General features: G+C 37.3%; 1 protein-coding gene across 13 annotated transcripts in view; it reads left to right on the top strand.

The window, feature by feature from the left end:
* STXBP4 (syntaxin binding protein 4) overlaps window positions 1-25,217 on the top strand; it is a 160,050-nt gene that overhangs the window by 674 nt on the left and 134,159 nt on the right. For 11 of the 13 annotated variants that reach the window (XM_070482975.1, XM_044746110.2, XM_070482973.1 and 8 more), the window contains exons 2-6: window positions 11,099-11,175; window positions 11,641-11,762; window positions 15,252-15,384; window positions 24,346-24,452; window positions 24,629-24,848. In XM_070482975.1, the coding sequence (XP_070339076.1) occupies window positions 11,716-11,762; window positions 15,252-15,384; window positions 24,346-24,452; window positions 24,629-24,848 (507 nt within the window). In that variant the 5' untranslated portion in view covers window positions 11,099-11,175; window positions 11,641-11,715. Of the gene's footprint in view, window positions 1-11,098; window positions 11,176-11,640; window positions 11,827-15,251; window positions 15,385-24,345; window positions 24,453-24,628; window positions 24,849-25,217 lie in introns of all 13 variants that reach the window. The other 2 variants (XM_044746108.2, XM_070482978.1) reach the window with 1 other exon arrangement.

Below are 25,217 nucleotides of genomic sequence, written 5' to 3'. Positions count from 1 at the left end.
TGGGACCTGAGGGGGACAGACGGTCGAGCCGATTTTGCTGTATGGAAGGAAGCATTTCTCTAGGAACTATAAAGTAGTGGTTACGAGCTCAGATTCTGAGGTTAGGTTCATACCTGGGTCCGCGCTTTGGCCTTGTGTCCTTAGGTCAGTTATTTGAACTCTCTAAGACTTGGTGGCCTTCTTTGTGAAATGGGAATCCTAAGAGTCAATGAGAATATGCGTGTAAAGCGACGTTCAGTGCCTGAGGCATAGTAAAAATTTAGTAGATGTTAGGCTTTATTTCTAATGACCAGAGCAGGTGTAATTATCCCCATTTTATGAATGAGGAAAGGGAAGGCCTGAGGAGTTAAATGACTGTCATTTAACATTTACTTTATATATTGCCCTTTTACTTCGTGCCAGACCCTGTTCAGCCTACTGGGACTGCAGCACACAGAGGGTGAAACAGGATCGCTTCTGTCATGCAGTGCGCTCTCCCCTGATGGACTCAGGAGATAGTCAAGGAACAGATACATGAATAAGGGAATTTCAGATGATCATCAGTACAGTAAAGACAAAGGAATAGGATATGTGATTGAAAATGAGGAGGAGGGGGAGTAAAGTCAGGTCTTTCTGAAGATGTGACATTTGAGCCTAGTCCGGAATGATGATAAGGAGCTACCTACACAATGACAATCCCAAGCCATGCAAAGGCTCAGAGGCAAGAAAGAGCTAGATACCACTGAAGAACAGAAAGACCAGTGTGTTCCTAGCACAGTGAGCAGGGAGCAAGGTGGTAGGAAATGGGGTCAGAGCCGGTATACAGGGGCCAGATGACACAGAACCTTTTAGGCCATCTCCAAGGGTTTGGGTTTTATTCTAAAAGTAATACGAAGCTCTTGGAGAGATTGAAGCATACAGGTGATATGATCTGTTTCACATTTTTAAAAAGATACTGGTTATGTTGTGCAGGTGGATTAAAGGGAGGAAGGAAAAAAATGGAAGTAGAGTAGTTAGGAGGCGATTGCTATAGTCCAGGTGAGTGATGATGGTCGCTTTGAGTGAGCAGTTGATTAATTTATGGTCGCAGGGCCAGAAAATTGCAAAGCCAATAAAGTCCAAGTATCTTCTGATTTTTTTTCTACTCTGGCACAAAAATTTCAAGATTCTATGATTCTTCAATTCGTATTGTTTTATGGGAATGTTTGGAAATCTTTTTCATCTGTATCTACCTTAGTTCTTATACCAAATTGTCAGCTCTTTCAGGACAAGACCTGTCTGTCTTATTTTAATTTTCTTACAGCGTAGACTCAAACTCCATACAAACGTTAATGTCCCTGAAACCAACAATATAGTCCCTTCGACCATCGTTTTCCTCCAGGCAGCCCTCCAGTGTAGCAACAGATAGCAGTATAAATATGTCAGAAATAGTGCCTTTGTCTTGGACTCTATCATTTTATTTTGTTTTCTAATTGCAAATGGAACTATTCCTTACCAAGGTCCAGTAATCTTGACAGCAATAAAGTGGTGTTGCCTGCAATTCCTTTGAGTTTGAGTGTGCTTGTATGTTGCGTAAATCATTATGTTAACTAATGGTAAATAATGGGTTCTTCCATGAATGGAATGTGAGCACCTCAGGGCTAGTACAGCCCTGTTTTGTACAGAGAGATGTTGATTACAAACTTAAAATATCAGGGGCTGGACTGCCGTTTCAGACTTGGCACCTTTAATTTGTAATATTCTTTAGCGGTAAATATTTCAACCCTGTGGACCCTTTCTAGTTAGCTCTGATCATGTCCAATTTTTACACTGTAGGTAAAATAGGTTGTTATTTTTGATACAAACCATTTTGGGAGGTGGGAAGTGAGCGAAATGGGTGGAGCTGCAAAAAGGAAGATAAAAATGGAAAAAGAAACAAGATTTTGATAGTCACCCAATGTTTTCTTATCTGATTATTTGTTTACAGGCTTTCTGAAAGCTTAAGGATTATAAAGATGTATTTTTAAAATTTGGTTTGTAATTACATTTTAAAATATTTTTAGTTCATAATATAAATTAAGGAAATTGCAACTTAAATCTTAATACGTTCGTCACTGAGCTGTGTTTCTTGACTGGCATTTGGCAATATGAAGTACCCGACAATTATTCCAACAGTACTAAGAACTGTTTATTTGGTAGCTATTTATTACATACTTTCCTTGTACCTAAAAGAGGAAGTGTAATGAATTTGAATAAATAGTAAGAACAAATGAATTGTTGTTTGCTTGAGAATTGGTTGGATAATTACTGTTTTCTGATTAGTGCACAATAATGGCATGAACTTGCCTCAGTAGGTCTTGATATCTTAGTTTCTTCTTTCTTGCTAGCTTCCTTTAAGCCGTATGTTTGAGGGGCTACTCCATTTAAAATATCTTGAATAAGTTTATATGATTGACAGATAAAGTGAAATGAAAACAGAAATCAGTCATCAGTAGAAGGCATTTATTTTTTCACCTCACATTTATCCAGATCAGGGCCAGCTTCATGGGTGTGTGAACTGTGCAGTCGCACAAGGCCCTGCTCTTAAAGAGCCTCTCACTTAGATGGGTCTCCTGTACTGTACTTGGTTTAATGCTCTGCTGTCAATGTCTTGAAATTCTGAATAATTTTTTTTAACGTGGGGCAGAAAACCAGGGAAAATTCAAAAGCAGGGCACCCAACCACAGGATTTAAAAGGTAAGAGACAAGCCAACTGGCAAATTCAGGTCTCCTGAGAATAGTCGGATTATATGAAATAAAATCAGACAAAAAATCCAAACTCTTGGGGCCAACTTGCTGGTATGGTGGTTGAGTTCGCTTGCTCAGTTTGGGCAGCCTGGGGTTTGACAGTTTGGATCCTGGGCACGGACTTACACACCGCTTATCAAGCCATGCTGTGGCGGGCATCCCACGTATAAAATAGAGGAGGATGGGCACAGATGTTAGCTCAGGGCCAATCTTCCTCAGCAAAAAGAGGAGGATTAACAGGGGATGTTAGCTCAGGGCTAATCTTCCTCAAAAAAAAAAAAAAATCCAAACTCTTTAACCATGGTCATCTAGACCCTGCCTACTTCTCTAACCTCATCTCCTGCCTCTCTGCCCGTTCACCATGCTCCAGCCACATTTCTTTCTGTCCTGTAAACACCCCAGATTTGTTCTCCCTTGAAAGCTTTTCTCTGCCTGGCATAGCTTGTCCTTCAGTTTTTCTCCTGGCTGACCTATGATTTGGATCTTAGCTGGAACACCAATACCCAATCTAACTTAGCCGTCTGTCCAGTCACATTTGATCCTATCACCTTTGCATGTCTGAAATCTGGTTCATTTTAGTTTTTCCTTTTTTATTGGTTTTCTCCCAACACTCGAATGTAAATGCCATAAGATCAAGGACCTTGGCTTGTTCACCGTAATCAGAGCACCCAGCATGGTGCCTGCACCTGATTGGACTGGGTGAATGTTTGGTGGATGAGGGCATGAATGAAAGCCAGCAGGAGGCAGGTAGTCTGGAAGCTTCTGAGAGCAGTGAGCTGTTGCTCTTTGGCGATTTCAGGTTTCGAGAAGCCTAGGACTCCTTCTTTGAAGCTGTTCTCTGGTGTTCCCCACAGGGCTGGGCTGTGTTTTACAGGCAGATATTATGCATCCACCCCCAAGCCAAATGAGCAGCATTCCTGAACTGCTTAGATTCTTGAAAGAAAAAAATTCACTAGCAGTGGGAATATTGCCCTTGGGTGCGCCATAAAGGAGATAGGAAAATACCCCTTTGACTGATCTTTTCTATCTTGATTTCCTGAAACTATCCTGTCATTTTAAAAAGATCAGTTAAGTAAAGGCTAGCTCAGGGAAGGGAGTCATTCTTGATTATGTAACCTTACGGCTTATATAAATAGCTAATGCTGTCTCGAAGAATCTCTGTGTGTTAAGGTGTACAACTTGTTGCCACAGTTTCTGAACGCTTATTTTTTTGTCTCTTCAAGTATAACACTGAATCTATGGGACTGACTTTCAACAAGAAATATTTCCAGTTATATTATTAGCTTCAGTGAATCTGTAAATAGTAGGCATTTCCAACTCGTCAGTCACAGAATCCAGACAAATTATTTATTGGGTAGCCCGCACCATCATGCCCTCTTCCTCTCTTGAAATGACGTTACTGTAAAATTTCAGTACACAAGTGCCTTTTTTTCCTCGTCTCCAATTCCTTCCAAATGACCTACCTGCAATATATCCTATCCCATTCGTGGACCTGACTGACCTTAGAGGGGTGCGCACATTTTAAAAAGGAAATCTCCCTTAAAAAACAGTGGGGAGGGCCTGGCCCGGTGGCGCAGCGGTTAAGTTTGCACATTCCGCTTTGGCGGCCCGGGGTTCACTGGTTCGGATCCCAGGTGCAGACATGGCACTGCTTGGCAAGCCATGCTGTGGTAGGTGTCCCACATATAAAGTAGAGGCAGATGGGCACGGATGTTAGCTCAGGGCCAGTCTTCCTCAGCAAAAAGAGGAGGATTGGCAGCAGACGTTAGCTCAGGACTGATCTTCCTCAAAAAAAAACCCAAAAAAACCGTGGGAAGTTTGTAGTCTGGTAAACCTGGAATCGAATTTTCCGTTCGTGGAGCCAAAAAGAACCTTTAAAGGTCCTTTTATGAATGGTCTTGTCATTCTAGATATGAAGAAACTGAGGAGCAGGGCAGTTAAGTGGATAATCAAAGTCACATGGCTACTGGGCGGGAGAAAGGGAACTCAACTGCAGATATCTTAGTTTCTAGACTAGTGCTCTTCCCAGAGCAGTGCACTTCCAAATAGAAAACCACTGGCAAGGAGAATTCCACAGTGTTGCTTTTTTTAAACAGACTATACATGGTTAATTGCAGGTCAAATTAACATTAAATAGTGTTTGTACTGTGAGTTTCTTTGCTATGAGTCATTTCTTTTTAACTTATAGCAGAAAAAAAGTGTTTTATTAATTTTCACTGCTTGTCAGTTTGCTTACAAAGAAGTAGTCATAAGAAATTATTTAAAGGGTTTAGCCAGTTTTCTTTGGTAAACACCACATCTGTGTTGTTTTCTCTTTCAACTTGCAAAGTTTGCTGATACCTTGGCAAATGAAGATAAAAGAAGAGAATAACATAAAGGGAAAATGACATTCAAGGAGACATAACTAGAAAGAGCTAATTTTAAATACTAGATACCAAGAAGGGACACTCAAACCAGATAACTTTTTGGTATTTTTCCTTCATTGTCAAAATCATGTATCAAAGTGTATATCCTCATTGTGAAACATTCAGAAAATAAAGAATTTAAAGAATAAAATAACAAATAACAGTAAATTAAAAAACAATAATTCTGTTAGTTATTATTGTTTACATTTTAGTGTATATTTATCCATAAATTAGTTTTTAAAGGTGAAATTATTCTGTACATTTCATTTTTACCCTGCTGTTGTTTTTTACCTAATAATATATCTGGGAGTAATTTCCAAGTCAACGAATGTGAAAGAATGGATCTGCATGGTCATTTTTGATGACTGTGTAATGGTATTTTATATGGACATACTATAAAGTATTTAACCATTTATCAGTTTTTACGTATTAAGATGGTTTCTGATGTTTTGTCATTATTAACTGTTCTGTGACAGTATTCATGAACCAACAAACGTTTTTATGTGCTTTCTGGGTCACCTCTTACCATAGAGTATTAAAAGGGCCCAGTGTCCTGCCTTTTATAGACAAACCCGTTTTTGGATTTTCCATCATTACTTATATCCTCTCTCCCCAAATACCCTCATTAAAATGTTTTTGCTCTCTCACTTTCTCTGATCCTCTTTTTCTGATTGTTCATAATTATTCATTGAAGGTGCTAAATTTTCACTTTTGGGGGATGTTTTACAAGTTCTATAAGGCAAACTTACTTCTTAGATACCTTCCTGTTTGAATATAAAATCAAGGAGTGCCCTAAATGTCCTTATTGCTCTCTCTGGAATCTGGTTACCTTATGTAGTATGTGAACCTGCAAAGACAATTCCGTCTCTCCTTTATGCACTTGGAGAGGCCACCAGTGAGTGCCCTCTCCTAAGAAAAAACCACCTTGAGCTCCTTTCTTGTCTTTTGTTCCCTCTCTAATAACATAAGCATTAGCCCTCACGCTCAGTAATGAACATTTAGATCTCCAGTCAGTTGATCAAGATAATCTGATGGATCTTGAAAGACATCTAGATGTATATGAGGCCAACAGCTTCTGACAAAGCACCTATATGCTGAGCTTTTTACTATTATTATTACTATTAGACTGTTTGGGCTTAGTAAGTATTAAGCCAAGAAATCTCTCCCTCACTGTTATCACACTTTGTCCTTCTTCCTTGTCCTTCTGGTTATATTTTCACTTTTGAGAAACAACTAAAAGACTTTACAGTTCCTTGACCACACAGCTTATTAAGTACTTTGAAGTAAATAAAGAACCTTGGCAAGGGAGGATAGGAATTAGGCTATTGTTTATAACGCTCTTATAAATCTATTCCAGATGTATATTATTTTAATCTTTGCAATGCTAGCTCAGTAAGTCTTCTGATTGTTGTCTGTAAGATGTATATACGTGTGTGTGTGTTGAAGTGTTAAATAAGATGTACTTGGATATAAGCATACTGCAGTTAGACAATTTTCAACTAAAATCTAATATATGAATTGTGCCAGTTTTTCCTTCAACTGGTTTATTTAGTAAAGTTTTAAAGTAAAGACATTCAATCATATGGTAGAATTTAGGGTGGGAGGGAAATTATTTTCTAGAAGATACTACTCTTAAGGCTTCCCAAAACGGTTTTTGTTGTTTACAAAATAGTAAGATGTTTTAAAAGGCATTAAGTTAACAACAAAAAAAGATAAAAATACCTAGGAATTAACTAGATAAGAAATGTGCAAGACCCGTATGAGGACAACTTTAAGACACCACAGATACGACACAACTAGGATGTGCAACTAAGATATACAACTATGTACCAGGGGGACTTGGGGAGATAAAGCAGAAAAAAAAACAAAAACAAACCAAAAACACCATCACAGAAGGTCATGAAATAAGACTTGAACAAATGGAAAGACATTCCCATGGATGGGAAGAGGCAACATCATAAAGATGGATACCAATACTTCCTCAATTAATTTGTAAATTTAACATGATTCCCTGATAATTAGCATTATTTTGTTTTGTTTTATAACAAGATAAGGAGATTTTTAAGTTAATGTGTAGAAATGAACAACCGAAAATAGCCAGGGAAACTTGGTTAACAAAAGAGCAGTGAGGACCTGTTCACCTCAGAGTAATATGACCCATACCCTCAGGGATTGTATAGTGCACAACCTGAACAGCTGGATGCTTTGTGCCTGATTGTAGCTCTTTCTGTATCAAAACAAAAGTCAAAGAATCAGAGTATTTATTCATATTTGTTTATGTATGTATGAAGGAACTAAAAGGATTCACAAGAAACTAAAACATTAGGTACCTAAGTGTGTGGAAATGGTGTGAAGGTGGACAGGATGGATATATACATCTGTTTTATCCACATTGGAATGTACTAGTTATTTTTAAAAATTAAAAGACAATATTTTGTATTATGGTAACTTCATCAAGTTAATTTTTACCATCATTTCTCACAGATGTTTTTATCCTTTATTTTCTCTATTTTTGGTCTAGTAGAAAGGACTAATTTTCTGAAGTATTGAATGTCATGTCTCTGAGAATATAAATTATTAAGTCCGTTATTCAAACATCATATGCATGATGGACAGATTTTTTTATCTGATGATTTCTAATTATATGCAATGAAAACTTTTAATGAGATGGTAAGTAAAGCAATTCATATATCAAAGTAAGGCTCTGATTAAATTTTCTGGAATAGATTCATCTTATAAAACAAAATTTTTTCCCCAGTGTTCCACTTTCTCTATTTTTTGCTGACCTAACCTTTTCCCACTTATGAATCAACAAACTAGAAAAGCAATATATTTTCCTTGAATGGGCCTATTTTTGGTAAAAGAATAGAATGTTTTCTTTCTGTGTCATTCATTAATAATGTGAAGTTGGTGGGGGGGGTGCAGTGTTTGTGTAACGTTACTCGAACCCCTATTGATTGAGGGCCTTGCTCGCTTGTGTAAAGGAAGGAGTAGGAAACAGGCAAAGGAGAGGCAAAGGAAAGGCATTTAATGCTATTTAAGGGTATGACAATGGACACCATGTTCATTTAAAAAAGAAAGCCTGCTGTTTGGATGGGTAAGATTAAACCCATTTCTGTTATTGTAAAAAAGTGTAATCAATAGTATCATCTTCATAGAAGAGAGACAGCATATTAGCACTATTAACACTCATCCTACTTTTTTGGAGAATGGCATTTTTCCACATAAATTAATTTCCCAGCATACTGTAGTGAAAAAGCTGGCGTTTGAAGCCAGGCAGAACTGGATTCACAATCCACTTTACAACTGCTTAGCCTTGTGGCCATGGACAAGTGATATAGCTTCTCCATTGATTGGTTTTCTTTTTTGTAAAATGGGTTAATATTACCTGCCTCTTGGGGTTCCTGTGAGGATAAAATCCTTTAGTATGGTGTGTGGCCATGTTGGTGTTTAGTAATGACTCCTCCATTCTGGGTCAGGTGGCCTTCCTCCCTGCTCGCCCAGCACCCTGTGCATCCCACTGCAGAGCACTTAGCACCCTCCTGATGTCTGTTTACTGACTGTCTCTGGGGACAACTCTGCTTTTTAATCTCACTTCCAGTGCTCAGGACACTGTCAGGCATGTTAGGTGAATGAAATAATTTAAACACTTAAATTTCTTTCTAATGCTTTAACATAGAAATATTTTAAATGTCTTGTTAAGTATGACGTAACAATGACACATCCATTAGACTTGGGTATGTTCCAAAACCTGGGGACGCCTTGTTTACTATTCCTGCCTTAGCGTGAGATGCCGCCAAGGGGTTAGATATTGTTTCTAAGGCTGTATGGCTAGCATATAGCGGTATTGCCATTTGAACTCAGGTTTGTTTTTTTTACTTGTGTCTAATGCATTTTCTATGATATTAAATAAGATAAATATGTTTGAAATACTTAGCACGGTTTGTGACACATGGTGCCAATAAATGGTAGTTGCTGTTATTATATCAAAACTTCCTCCCTCGAGGTTTGAGAATCTGCCCCATGCATGTATTATTAAAGCAATCTGTAATGAACTTAAGAAAACTTGGTTTTAGAATTGAACTCTTCCGTAGCTCCATCAGTCTTGTGGACTGCAGCGGCTCTTGATTCTGAGTCATTACTCAGTCAAAGCCCTAGGATTTTTAGCTCTTCCCTCAAGTCCTTGCTCTTTTCCCCTTGGGGTACTGAGTAACCTTCTTGCTTCCTGACCATGAGACTCTGCCTGCTGACAGTGATGTTGCTTGGTTGCTTCATTTCTCAGCTGCTTTTGATCTGGATGCCCCCATTGTTCCCAACACTTGCCGCAACAGGTGCTATTCTGAAAGTTGAAGTAGGTTTTTAACACTCAGGCTAGTGATTCAACTCTGTGTTAGGCTCCTAGAAGGTAGTTGGTTCTTTCTTCAGGATCCATTTAATTTATTTACAGAAGAAACTATGATGTCTTCTACATAGAATGGTTGGAGAAGAGATGGGGTAATCCCCTTGATTTTAGTTCTCTGTCTGAGTTTTGCTCCCTCTGGAATTTTGGGTTTCTGAGTCCTTCACCTCTCTGGGATTCTGCAAGTTCGGTTCATGGAAGATGACGTGAGTAAGCCATTGCCTGTACATCTTCTTTTCTTTATCTTCCAAACTGGACTAAACCACCAACATCCACTGTGAAGTCAGTAAGGATGAGAATATCCTGTTTGTAAGAACTGATGAAGTTGGACTTTGCTGAACAAATCACTAACCAATCAATGAAGTACAAGTCTAGTCTTTTGCCTGATGACTGAATCTCAAGCCAATCTATGAAGTAGCAACCTAGCCTCACCTCCTCTAGCACCAATGAACTCTTCTTTACTATGACTCACCTCATCTTCCTCCCTTTTCCCTGTAAAAGACTTGAGCCCCTCTCCTGTAATCAGGACACTGTTTGGGTTTCTACCTGAATCTGTGCTCTCTGAATTGCCATTCTTTGATCCCAAATAAACGCTTGCTGCTGGTTTCTGTTTTTGTAGGATGACAGCTTCCTTCTGCAGCTCCCTCCAGCTATTTCCTAGGCCAGAATTTTGCGGTGGATCAGTTACTGGTGTGCTGTGTTGTTGATTTCCCCTCAGCTTCTCAGAGGTATAGCATGCCGCCTCTGCTTACCTCAGTACACCGTACAAATATTCCCATGTTCTGTATGTGTGCTCAAACTTGAAAGTGTTTAAGACGGCTTTCTGTAGCTTTCAGCTTATTCAGTCCTCCTTTATCAATTATCCTACCATCTATTTTTTTCTTCTAGCAATTTGTTGAAAATCATCTAATGTCTCTTCCTCCATATATTCATTAACATTATGAGTTTATATGGTTTGTAACCCTTTACTCTCATTTTAGTGGGTTCTGTGGAGGGAAAGATACATGCCAAGGTTAAGTTGCCGTTTTTAACTGAAAATCAGATTTTTAAAAAATTGAATTTTATTAAGGTATAATTGATTTATAACAAACAGCACATATTTAAAGTGAAGCAACTTGGTAAGTTTTGACATATGTATCCACTTGTGAACCCATCACTACTACCTACTGTACCTGTGAAGAAACAGGCTTGGAGAAGGCTAGGAGCTCAAATTGGAACCCAGGTCTATCTGATGTCAAGGTCTGTGCCCTAGGCTCTGAAACCTGAGTTCTAGCTGGAAAAACAACCATTGACTATTTCTCATTTGTATGGGGAAAGTACAGAATCTCTCTGAATGTCTACTCATTTCTTTAATAAAAGAGTTGTGCTAAATGATCCTAATGTCTTTTTCAGCTTGAAGTTTCTGTACTTCATTCATATTTCTTGTGCAGAGGTGGTAAATCTCTGTTCAAATACAAATTTTTTAATTAAAATGAAACTGCACTGTTCTCTGTAATTTTCACAGTGGAGCTATATGAGATATTAAAATAATATTTTTTTCTTTCTGTAGGAAAGTATTTAAGAAGCTCATGGAGTAATATGAGTCAGAGTAATATAGGATCTTCAGGAAGTCCCTCAAGATAGTTGGTGAGACAACAGGAATTTCTGCTTTCTTCAACAGTGTGTTGTGTAATTATGTTGCAGGCGTTCTGACTATAAACCTCCTAGCATTGAGCTCACAAGAGACATTTCTCTCAGTCTTTTATTAATTTGAAGTTTTTAAGTTTACTAATGGTGGAAGCTGTAATAGTTACCTAAAGCTTGATTATATCCTTCACTTCTGCCAGAAAATGTAGATTTGATATCGATATAGATATTGATAATGATATATAGTCCTATATCTATCTACCTACAGAACTATCTTTACATTTCTCGGATGTCATCAGTAATGACTAAAATACCATAGCCCAAAATAAATAAAATACATCTACCATCTGTACACATGCACATATTGTCTATGTGCCAGGTGTATGTAATGTTTTTATGCAAAGTTGAAATCAAATTTGACTGTCCTAAGACATGACAATTGATTTTCTACTTCTCCCATCTTAGGAAAAGAATTTATAGACTTTTCATCCCGATCTTCAGTTGTACAGCTGTTAAGTCCAAGGCTGCTGTGGTGAAACCATGAATAAGAATGCGTCTGCTGGAGTGTCATCTGGTCTACTTGAAAAGTAATTGTTAAATTAAATTTAGTATGTTCTGATGTATCCTGGTATGAAATATGTACATATTAATGTAAGTATGGTGGAAAGTTTCATACAGCTAATTACCTGTGGCCTAAGATAGCAGTAATAAGAAAGTCAATCAATAATTACCTTTCAGTATAAGTCAATTATAGGACAAATTCTGCATTCTCTTTTAGAATTATTTATAGATTGCTTTTTAAACATTTGTTCTGATTTGTTGAATATCTAAAATATTTTATAATTCCAGTAGTATAAAAATAACAACATGAGATTAACTTTCGCTGAGTAACAAACCACCGTAAAGTGCCTTAATCAACAAGCGTTTATTCTTTCTCATAATTCTGTGGGTTGGCTGGGGAGTTCTTCTGGTTTGCACTAGATGATGTGGGAGGGCCTCATTCGCATGTCCTGGGGCCTTATCTGGTAAGGCTGGATGGCTGAGCTCTCTCTTTTAGACCTGGTCTCTCATCCTCCAGGAGGCTGGCTCAAGCTTTTTCACATGGTGGCGGAATGGTTCCCAGCAACAAGCACAAGTGTTTTTCAAATGTCTATTTCCCCGACATTTGCTGGTGTACCCTTGACTGAAGCAATTCACATAGTCCTGTCCAAATTCAAGGGTAGAGATAGAGACTTTACTTTTTAATGGAAGGAACAGTAAAGTCACATTCCAAGGGGCATGCAGATAGGAATGGAAAGAATTGGTGGCCATTTTGCAAACATGTAACATACATATAACAAGGTATATTTAGAGAAGTCTTACTTTCATTCTTGTCCTTCACTCTGTGCCCTCATTCCTCCTATAGATAACTGTGTTTATCCTTGGTTCTTTTTCAGTGCTTCTTTTTGAATAAGCAAATTCATATACGTATAAATAAGCTTACGTGTGTGTATGTATATATGTATACATATACACATGATAATTATACGTATTTTTTTTCTCAAAGCTATTATTCTGTACAAAGTTCCACTGTACGTTAGACACTCTTCTACTCTTGCTTATACAGTGAACAAGTGTACAGCAGCCCTTTGGTTCAGGTTCGCAGATCTTCCCTGGAAAAGGGGTGTCAGGCCGGTTAGGATGTCTTTCTCTGATGCCTCCTCCTGGGAGCCCTGGAAAGCTCCAGTCTCCAGGGCACAAGCCATGCCCAGCTGTGTGGTGTGCAAAGAGCTCCGTGCACAGGGCCCCATGCCTTGGTGCTGAACAGCTTTACTTTCTGGGACAGCGCAGAGTTTCGTTGAACTACTTAGGGGCAAAATCAAGCCCATGGGAAAGAATCACATGACTGTAGCAAGACGTCTCAAAATACCCAGGCTCCAGCTCTCAGGCTCCACTTGCCAGCATATTCTTAACTACAAGGTGTCATGTTATGTGTGCTGTTTTCACCTTACTTTTTTTTAACTTAAAATTATATCTTGGTGATCACTTCGTATCATAGTTTATAAAGATCCTCCTTGTACCTTGTTATAAGTGTATAGTATTCTACCATGTGGATGTACCATAGTTTATTCAGCCAGTACCTTATTGATAGACATTTGAATTGTTTGCAGTTTAGGAGGATTACAAATTTTGCCAAAATGAATAACCTAGTATATAAGTCATTTTGTATTTTTTGCCAGAGTATCTTTGGAATAGATTCCTAGAAATTAGATTGCTGGATCAGAGGGTATATTTAGACATTACCAAATTCCCTCTTTAGGAGTTAGGCCATTTCACATTCCTACCAACAAAGTACTAGAGTACCTCTTTTCCTACAGCCTTGTCATCAGAGTATATTGCTGAAGTTTTAAATTTACGTTGATCTGCTAGATGAATAGCTGTATCTCTGCCTAGTTTTAACTTGTCGTTCTCTCATCGTGATTGAAGTTGAGCAGAACTATTTTTAATAGCAAAAAAATAAATAATATAAATTCTTAGCAATAGGGCAATTTTAAAGTAATGTCCTAGCCAGTAAATACGTTGCTGTGTTAACAATAGATACTTTCGTAGAGGGATCCTTTACTGAAACAATAATATATGCTGGAGATCATGTGTGTCTTTATTGAAAGAAAATTTAGCATGTTTAAGAGGTTACTGGAGTACCTACTAAGGTGCTTTAGTTCCTTCTCTCCTTCATCTTTCTCATTTGTAGGCTTCACTCCTTTATGCCCTTGAACCTAATATCCCATCAAGATGGGTCGAGGTTCTGAAATCCATGACAGTAGAACATTTTGGATCCAGTCCTTTCTGCCTTTTTGTCTAGCTAATTGACTATTGCCCTGTTACCCAGCCAGGCCTTCCAACATTAGAGCTGAATTCAATGTAATGCAGCCATAAATAATGTGCTATGTAGAGAGCAAAATATTCAAAAACATGAGTTTTGTAAGATTTTAAAAATTTTTCTTTCATTCTTTTTTTTATAATCTAACTTTTGAATACAAGTTTTCTTAAAGATATAGTTAGGATTTCTATGGCAGAAAGTAAGAAGCTATAAGCTTCTGTAAGATATGAAGTAACTTTTTTTAATAGTAGCTTCAGTTTTTTCCTATGTTTGAAGATAGCTGGAACTCCTGTATTCCACAGTGGCTTTACTACACCAAGGAAGCAGATCTCATACCATATTTTACCTCTGGAGTGAGCTAGACTGGGCTCACATTACTGTTCTCCAGCTTTGTAACCTTAGGCCACCAAGTTAACCTTCCTAGATTTTGGTTCTTTTAGAAAAATGAGGATAAGAATCTTAGGGATTTTGTAAGTACTAAACTGAATGGCATAATGGATGCATATCACTTAGCACAGTACCCAGCACATAATAAGTAAGCAGGCAGCCCTAAGCCATATTTCAAACTTTGACCAGTAGAAGTCTCTGCTCTGACCACAGTGTCCAGAAAGGTCCCTTGGGGTTTACCTTTTGCAGAATTCTTTTGACAGTTCCTTCTTTTCTAATGGCGTTGCTCTTATGTCTGGCAGAAATTACAGCTGGAGCAAGTGCTTCGTACCAGGCAAATACTCTTTCTCAATTAAAAGGATAAACTTTATTTTTGAGATTCAAATGGAGATCATATTTATTTTGCTTTAAATGACCAAAAACATGTCTTTTAAAGTCGTTACCTAACGCATTAAAATATTCAGTGTAAGAATTCTTCAGTGTAGTCTAAAAATCAACTAAAAGTAAATCTTTTCAGTCACCTGTACTAAATCTTTAAATTTATCTCAATAGTATATTTAAAGTATTTTCCTTGGTTCTCCAAAGAAGTAAGCATTATTGCTATTATTTCTTTTACGGTTTGGTTGTTTTGTAGAGAAAATTAAAAATGTAGGTAAGGAAATCCATTTGATTGCTGTTGTATCACAATGCTTTTCTAAATGCAGTTGGTGGTGTGTGCTGAGGATTTTGAGTTATCTACACCTAAGAATTTGACTTAACTAGTAGTTTAAAGAAGAAGTAGGTCCAGATCTCTAGGCTAACCTGTGGGTGCTCATGTACTTTGTCTTAGGGATCCTGCCCTTCAGATGATTATGGTTACCAAGGAAACGGGCCTTGGTCTGAAGATCCTAGGAGGAATTAACCGGAATGAAGGTCCCTTGGTATATATTCAGGAAATCATTCCTGGAGGAGACTGTTATAAGGTAAAAATGAAAATAAAAGTAAGCCTTCATCAAAAAACAAAAGCCCTCATGATAAGGCTTGTTTTTCTACTTCATCAGTAAATTTGTAGTATTGACTGAATGTGCACAGTGACCATTTCTCAGTGGAATATACAAAGAAACTGGAAGATAGACGTTTACCCTCAAGGAGCTTTAACTTAAATGAACATGAAACAAATATGAAAATGATAGATTTCGGCTCTGTTATATATGTTTAATTATATGCTGTTCAACTGTTATCCTTTGTCTGGTTGAGAGAAATTATATTTGAAGATGTTATCTATGTACTGCTCTTGAGTTTGCATTAAGTTAGGTCACTTAAACTTGAACTGCATTCATTTAGCCTCTCCTAAATGCAAAACAGAACAGGCAAAAACACTCAGCAACTAAAATCCATTCATTTCTGAATTTACAGTAGTTCTGGTTGAGTTTGTTAATTATATCACTAATTAGTTGCCCACATGAGAACTTCAATTTTGAATTTAGATCAGAAAATATCCTTTTTTAGGAAATTAGAAAATCTTACTCTTCTTTTCAATGTAAGAAATATGTAAATCCTGAGTTCCTTTTTGCTCTGGTTTCTAGGCAGCTCAGACCCAAACTTGAAGCAATAGCAGCAACATTGCTAACACACTGGTTACCGTATTTGCATTCTCATTTCTCTTGGAGTTCATTTGCTATTTTACTGAAATGATTATATATATATATATATATATATATATATATGAAGTGATTATATGTGTCTTTTTTTGAAAATGGCCTCCAGTGTTTTTTAGAGATATATATAAGACATAAAGAATTTAATAAAATATTCTATGTTACTATCAAGCTATATAGCATAAGAAGGGTTTCTCCTATCATTAAGTTTGTTCATATTGTTGTTTTTCTTATTGTTTTCGTTGTTTTGGTTGAATAAATAGCCCTGCCCTTATCCCCATCCCCACCCCTAACACTTCTTTAGCAATCATTTTATCTATTCAACTGAATTTTTTTTTCCTTGTTAGTAAAAAAACAAAATCAGTTTCACTAATAACTTCCAAAATACTAGAAATGGTTTTAATTGTTTCAGGTTTGTTGAGATAATGATATATCTTCCAAATACACTTACTGAGTTGTAAGTCTTATATAAAGAGTTTAGGATATTATAATGATACAAATTTTGGGCTGTTGAATTTAAATTATTAACCAAATAGCATATTTAAATGCTAAATTTAAACAAATTCAAGCAAACAAAAAGATGAAGCTTTTCTTGTAAGAATTGACATGTTTATAGTACTGCTGTAGTTTTAAGCTGAGATGTGTATATGTGTGTGTGTGTTCAGCATAGCTAAGATATTTCTTAGACTACACTTGATGTAATGCAATAATAGATCACGGTACCTAGTAAGTGATGAGAATTTGCTTTTAAGGCAAGCATCAATTTCTGCTTTGTATTCCTGTGGGAAATATTTGTAGTCAGAGTGATAAATTGACAGCAGTGGTGCTGAGTGGCTCTTCATCTGCTGTCAGTGATAGCAGACTGAGAAGTTATACCTGTAATATATAGTTTTTCTTGTTGGTTTTCTTAGAATTTCATTGTTTGAAAGGGTATTAAAAAACAAAACCCTGTAATGGACTGTATTCTGTGTTTACCACTAGAGAGCAGCACAGAGTTATTAATGTTCTTTGACATCCAAAACAGAGAAATGTAGACGGAGAAGAATAAAGAAGTTTGCAGTGCTTACATTTATTTTTGTATACTTCCTCAAGGTAGAGAGTTATATGCATATTTACCCTGCAAATACAAAATGGGTACAATTTTATTTTAAAATGTTTTAATTAATAGTAATAACATTTACGGTGTTCTAAATACTGTTAGAATGTTAATAAATTCCCAATCTGCATAAAATTTCTACAAAGTAGATGTATTCATAGAATAGGAAACACAGGCTCATAAGGTTATCCTTGTTAAGTTGTAGAACTGAGCAACTGTTAATATTTTTAAAATGCATATGAGTGCTTTCACTTGCTCTAATTTTAATACTATATTGTTTCAGAAGTAACAGTATAGGCAATCTCAAGCTTATATATGGATTATATTCCATTTATATTCCCAAACTTCATATGTTACGGGGTTATTGGAACTTAGAAGGGCTCTTCCTTAATTAACCATAGTTAGTGCCCCTCCCTCAGACACACACACACACAAATGTGTTTTCCACCTGGCAGATATGAAATACAATACTGGTTCAGTAACCAAAATATCATGTTTCTTTGAAAAACGTTCAGAGTTCAAACTTGGAACATCTTGAACACATTTTTCCAGTTCAAGTAGGAAAGAAGATTCTCCCATCTCTAAGAGTTAAAGGCAGCCTGTAGGTGGGGACTGAATTAAGGAGTTACGAGAACTCCAAGATACTTTTCACCCCACGAGTCAGTCACATATCAGTCTGGAGTCGTCAGTGTTCAATCTTAGACCTTTTTCTGGCCTAGATACTCCTTTGAGCTTCCTACCCACATAACCACTTGCCTCATCAACATTTCCACTTGGATCTCTTAAAGGCATCTCAAACTCAGCATATCTGTGGCAGGACTCATGACAGTCACACCGTATCTTCATCTGCCCATCTCTTCCCAGACAGGGCCTCTTCCAGTGTTCCCACTCTCAGTGAATGACACCTTCTAGCTGCGCAGTCAGAAAACCTAAAAGCATCCTAACTACTGCCTCTCCCTTAGCATACACATTCAGTTCATTCACACATCTCTTGATTTTTTACTCTCTAAATATCTCTTGAACCCATCAGTCTTCTTGAGCTCTCTTGCCATCACTGTACCTTAAACCACCATCACTTTTTATCAGACCTCACAGTAGCTTTGTCTGCTCTTATGCACCATGTCCATTTCCCTCCCAGCCTACCTTACTAATACGTAGTTGCCTGCCAGTCTCCGTATAATGTGACTTCTGCTCTCGACTTCTCTGGTTCTCCATCTCTGTGTTTCCTGAGTAGCATTCTTTCAGTTTCTGGAAGGGGCCAAGTTGTTTCTCATCTCATATGCTGTTTCCTCTGACTGAAAGCAGCTCCCCTTGCCCCCCGCCCCTGACTTTCCCTTTACTTCTAGATATCAATTCAAAGTTTACTTCCTGAGGAGTGTGTTGCTGCCCTCTGTCCCTCCCCCCAATCTAGGCCAGGTTTTTTTTCCTATGTATGCTCCTAGATCCTGTTCCTTTCTTTCATATCACCTGTCTCAGTTTGTAATCATACACTAATGTGTGTGATTATTTTATTAAGTCTGCCTGAACCACCAGACAGTGTGTTTCCTAAGTGCAAGGATTCTGTCTGATTTTATTCACAGGAATAGCCTTAGTCCCCAGTGTAGTAACTGACACATATTAATTCCTCAATATTTATGAATGAATAAATGAATGATCCCTTAGTTATTCTGTCATGTTTCTGAGAATTACTGATCTGCCTGTTTACAATTCCACTGCCACCATCTGGGCTCCACACCAAGGTACCTTTCCTCCCTGGCCCTTTGTGTTGGATTCTGGACAACCCTTTGAATATTTCAAATGTTTTTGTTTCTTTCTTTTTCTGCTAATAACATAAAGAAAGCAGGCAGTGGTCAAATACTTGTCTTCAACCCTGATACATTTTTTTTCTCTCCCTTTCTAGCATCTCTGAAATTGAGACGGATCTTACAATAAATGTCATAATATAATTGGCAGCATTTTTTCTTTTTGTGATTCATAAAGTAATGCTGTACGTTATAATCAATGTCATCTTAGATTTGATAAATTCAGGACTTTTTTTGGTCAAAAAAGGTGAAGACAAAGATCACACAGATATAGGTACTAGTGGTTAGTTCACGAAGGATTGAAGTAGTGCATATTTAACTTTCAGAGGAAGTACGTTTTTAGGATATGCTGAACATGTCACTGGAACTGGGACCAAGGAGTTTTGGATAAATGGGCCCAAGATGTCTGGATGGGAAAGGGTAAAGAAACCAGTCCCATTGGTAGGAGCTAAAGGAGTAGCAGCTAAGAGGGTTTACTTTGCAATGTCACTCTCTTTCCTCCTTTGCATTACTGTTTCTGTGAGAGCCACCTTAATTTCCTCAGACTGTTTCCTGGGCCTTATGAATTCATTGTGGACTTATTACATAAAAGATACTATGCTGGGGGAAACAACCATGAAAGGACATGGTTCTGGCCAACTGAAAGAATCAGTGCTGCTAGTTTGAGAGTTGCTGAGTTAATATGCTCTAATGGGAGAAAAAAGATGTGTAAAAAATAAGAACAGGAAGCCAACCTGGTGGCATGGTGGTTACGTTAGTGTGCTCCACTTTGGCGGGCCAGGGTTTGCAGGTTCAGATCCCAGGTGTGGACCTATACACCACTCATCAAGCCATGCTGTGGCAGTGTCCCACATATAAAATAGAGGAAGATTGGCAGAGATGTTAGCTCAGCAACAATCTTCCTCAAGCAAAAAAGAGGATGATTGGCAACAGATGTTAGCTCAGGGCCAATCTTCTTCACAAAAATAAAGAAGAAGAAGCAGAAGAAGAACAGTACAAAGTAAGTGCAATAATATAAGTAAGTAAACGTGCTTTTGGAGCAAAGAGAAAGGAACAATTAAGCAAATCTAGGGAGCTGGGGAAAACTTACAGCAGAGATGATGTTTGATTTTGGCTGTGAAGTTTAAGTGAGAGTTCATCAGAGAAAGAAGTGGCAAGGTGGGCGGTGGCATTCTAGACAGGAATTAGTATGTGTAAAAGCATTAAGGCTTGAAGAACATTTTCTGAGAATGGAATGAAGAATTTATATGCTGAAGAGGGAAGGTGGAAGATGAGGCTAGCAAAGTAGCTTGCAGCTCCTTCGTTGTGCCAGGTTTGGGAAGTTAAGGCGTTTCAACTTTTCTCCCGGTGGGCAGCCATCAAAGGTTCTTAATTTGAGGAGTAACAGGATTAGATTTGCTATCAGTGTGAAAATTGCCCATAACAGATAAGGCATTCTGAATCAACTCACCAGTACTTAACACCTACGATGTGCAAGGATTTTATATATGATATTTAATTATTATAGCAAGCTTGTGTGATTGGTGTTTATCCCCACTTTAACTGAGAAATGGGAGTCTCATGGAGGTTAAGCAACTTGCCTAAACTCACATTAATAACTGGTATTAAAAGAAGGATGCCTCCGGTTGAAAGTTTGGAAAGTATACGAAAGGAATCTGTAAGGCTTGCGGGAGCATCCTTAGTAGATAGGAATGATGAGTCAGTCAACTCAGTCAGGCTGTATAGATGGTTTCTGATAATATGGGAGCCTGTTATTTGGAAATCTAGATAATAGTAATCCATAATCTGAAAAGAACAGTGCTGGTGGTGTTTACAGATGTGTTTGAGTGGTCAGGAATACATTATTATTTCAACATCTTTATAAATGTCAATGTGAATGAATTCAGACTCTGAAGTTGGGCAAGTGAGAGTGCTTGGCACGTTGCCTGCCAAATTGTATACAGTTGCTCAGCAACTGCTGAGTCAGAATCTAGACCTTGTGGAAGAGGCCTCGGCATATCCCCGAAGTTAGTATCTTCACATATACATTAATCCAGCTGGGACAGAATTCACTGGTTTTGGATGCTAGACTTTTACAGAAATAGCTTTGTTTTAGTTTGCAGTTTCTGACTTTTAAACAGGTTCAGAAATTCACATGATCAGCTAAGATCTTATTCTAGGAGGCAAAGAAAAAAAAACTGCTGTGAATACTTTCTAGAAGGAAAAATATATATAAACACCAGAAGGCATTATTCTTCGTCTCTTCTCTGACTCTTGTCTTGCTGGAAAATGCTGCTTCATTGCGTCAGTGTATTTTAATAGGAGATGTGTTCAGTGGCCGTCCTGAGAGCTTTGTGCTCTGTGCTGCAGTGCTGTCCAGGCTGAGGGGAGAATGTGGGAGGCAGCAGGTCAGCATAAACCCTATTGCCTACCGCTCTTCTCTGTCGCCTCTTTCCCCATGACCCTGACAACCAACTGTAGTCTCTACAAGGTACAAGGATACAGGATCTTCCTCTAACAATTTAGAATTTAATTCTCAGTTCCTTAAGGAGGAGATTGTGTGCCTACCCCATCCCCTTCCTTCTCTCTGTCTCATTGTTGATGAAGATGGAGCTAGCCAGTTGTAGAGCTCAAATTTTAATGCGGGTCTGCCTGATTGCCAAAGCTCCTGCTCTTCCCACCTCAGTCCGCTGCCTCTGATGGCTCCTGCCCAGATGAAAGATGCATGTGTTGCCATCTGACTTGTAGTCCTCATTGTAGAATTCTCCCTTTGCAAGGAAGTTGAATAAAAGGAAGGAGCTTTAATACCAAGAACATTTAGATGAAAACAGAATGACCTAATATTTACTGACCACCACCCCAATTCTGAAAGAACCTTTCCTTCCTTGTCAGTGTCCTTTAAATGCTTTGCTCCAATAAAGCAGGGCTTTCTTCATTTTTCCCTTTTTTTCTTCTAAGTTATTGTCAGATTTGGGGATACAAGCCAGGAGTAGTATAGTCATTAAGTTTCCATTATGGTCTACCTTATCAAACTGATTCTAATGAATTCTTTTGCAGATTCCAAATGGTCTAGTGCTGGATTTAACAATACCATTTAAATAATTAATTAATTAATTTTAAAATTAGATAAAAAATTCTCTATTTGACCCTTACTTTCAATACCAGTTTTGGGATATAGAAGCCAAATATAATTCAGCTAGGTAGGCACACTGTTGAGGCAAATGTTGTGAGCTTTCTTTTTATTTTGGGGGGATGGAGAATTTCTTTTGTTTTTTATAATGTAATATTTGACACACACAAAAGGATATTGAAACATATACCCAACTTTTGAAACATAATAATAAAATGAACACCTATGGGGCCAGCCTGGTGATGTAGGGGCTAAGTTCGCACGTTCCGTTCAGCAGCCCCAGGTTCACAGGTTCAGGTCCTGAGCACAGACCTATGCACTGCTCATCAAGCCATGTGGTGGTGTCCCCCATGCAAGATAGAGGAGGATTGCCATGGATATTCGCTCAGGGCCAATCTTCCTCACTAAAAAAAAGAAAAAAAAGAGAACACCTATGAATCCACTTGACTTAAGAAGTAGAAAATATAAGTACTGTGTGCTTTCCCCAGTCGCCTTCCACACCCTGCCTCCCAGAAATAAGCACTCTAGAATTTTGTTTATTCTTTCCTAACTTTTATTAGCCTTATTTTTTTGCCTGTGGCAAAAAGGTTGTTTTTCTCGTTTGTTACCATTTCACCTTAACCTTGAGTGAATGACTGTCCTCAAACTAAAATTCAGCATATTAAATTGCAAGCTAATGTACAAAAGTATCTAAGAATAGTCTGGGTATAGTTGATTTAAATGCATATGTAATCAAACTCTGTAATAAGATTTGGGCCCAGCCAATACAGAACTGTGTTTAGGAAATCTTACAAAGTCAGCTCTTTCATTTTACTGAACGTGTAGGATCCATATTGCTCCAAATTGCTTCATTTTTTCCAGCATTACTATTGTATTTTACTCCCCACACATTTATCAAATGGAAGGAAAAAAATCACTTGTGAATATAGCAATTGTGTTATAGTCTCTGACTTGGCTAGTTATATTTAATCACATACTTAGAAAATTCAAATTAGTTTCCAAATTTTATATATATTTTGAAATCAAATTGCTTTTTTGGTTTAACTTTTTAATAATATTTATAATTCAGAAGGGTCATAGGGTCATTATGCACTTAGATTATATCTTTTAGACAATGTTTGAGATAACATGTGCCCATAAGATTTTTGATAAATATTTTGTATTTATTTAGTTGTTTTCCTATGTACTCAGTATTCCGTGTAAGAGGATAGCACTGTCTTTTTAAAAAACAAAAATAACTGCTGTTATTTAGCAGGAAAGTAACCATAAGTCATCATTATTATTTATAATGTAGTTTGGGTCAAAGATCAGTTATCCTAGGGATGTATCTTAGTAGGTAAGACTTTGAGGAAAGATATATTGTCGAATTTGTGGAATTTACTTAAATGCCATCAGGGTGAAAATCTAGCTTTTTAACCATGTAAGCTTCTTCCCTAGGTATGGAAATAATGCTTTCTGTCTTTTTATGAAGGCTAAATAGAGAAGTATCTTAGGAACTGAAAATGAAGAGAGCTCGTTTTTCTTTTCCAGTTTGAATTAAGAGAAAAGACAGATGAAGACTATGAAGCTTGCCTAACAAATACATTGAATCTTGAAACTGATATGCTATCTTATTCACTTAGGCTATTCAGTTAGCTTATTCCTTAATAGGCAGAGCCAGGACTTAGCAAAGACAATGCCAGGCAGTGAAATGGAAGTGGTCATTATTAGCAGGACATGACTGAAGCTATATGCACAACCAACTAGGAGGGATAGCAGGTCCAGTATAGATGTTTGATCATGAGATGGAGTATGGGTCTGGGGTCAGTGTAATTAAGATCCTTACTGAATTTTTAGAAATTCTTACTGTAGAATAAATCTTAACAGTTTGGTAGGATGAAAGATGCAAGGATGCTCCGAAACTAAAGTGAATGAGTCTTGTATTCTGAAATATCCTAGGATTATTTGACCTATTTTATCACAAGTCAGAGCTATATCTGTCTCAGTACCAAGCTTTTTAAGACAGGTTTCTTTTCTTGGTATCCCAAGCTATGTTTCGTAGGATTCCTTAGCATGCAAGTTTATTCAAGGTATACATAAACCATTCCATTTCATTCACATATGTTACTAAACCAGGCTTTAATCAAAACTTTGTGCTACTGAGCCTCTTTGTCTAAGATTTTCTTATCACTCTTTAAGACATTCTTCGCTAAACTTTTTCTTTGCTTTAATTGCATCAATTATGTTTTTTTAAAAAATACTCTCATTAGTTTCTTTACAAATATTATTGTTTTTGTTAGGATGGACGTTTGAAGCCAGGAGATCAACTTGTCTCAATAAACAAGGAATCTATGATTGGTGTATCATTTGAAGAAGCAAAAAGCATAATTACCAGAGCAAAGTTGAGGTAATTCTCCTATCCATAAGATAGAATGAGTCATTTAGCATGTCTCCTTAAAAATAGTAATTTAAGATGTCTTGAATACTTTAGACCCTAAAAGAAGTATTTTTTGCTAATGTTTGAAACGTTATCTGAGAATTCAATTCTACTTTATCTATAAAGTGATTTTTTTTTAATACCAGGTCAGAATCTGCTTGGGAGATAGCATTCATAAGACAGAAATCTGACGGCAGTCATCCAGAAAACCCGTCGTATACATCCCTTTTACAAGCTTCAGGAGAATATGGACCTCAAGCCTCAACATTTAGTCCTCTTTCTTTTCCCCCTGAAATGCTAATTCCGAAGACCTCATCCACTCCCAAAACTACAGATGCCATTTTACCTTCTTTTAAGATAAATCAGGTAATCTTAAATTTCTCTGTTTATTTATGTGCAGTCCCTAAATCCCCTATGTGTTTTTGTTTGTTATGTATGTATAGAATTATAATTTTGATTGTACAGTTTGTTAACAAATTGGTATTTCCTTGAAAGAGTTTTTCTTTTTCTTCTGTTTCAGATTTTTATGCTGTGCTGTCAATCAATATTATTTTTCAAGTCAGTGTGTCCTTTGTCCACAAAATCATGATCAGGAATGACATCACAAAGATATGCCTAGGTGTCACTCAAAACTGTGTTAGCAATGTCCTGTTTATTTTCAGACTGTCTTTAATGTGATTGAGTTCACTATTATTTGTTTTCTGCCTGACTGAGACAGTCAGTCTTCCTTTTTGT

This window comes from Equus asinus, chromosome 13 (assembly GCF_041296235.1).
Source record: "Equus asinus isolate D_3611 breed Donkey chromosome 13, EquAss-T2T_v2, whole genome shotgun sequence".
NCBI lineage: Eukaryota > Metazoa > Chordata > Mammalia > Perissodactyla > Equidae > Equus > Equus asinus.
This window is presented reverse-complemented; position numbering and strand designations above follow the sequence as displayed.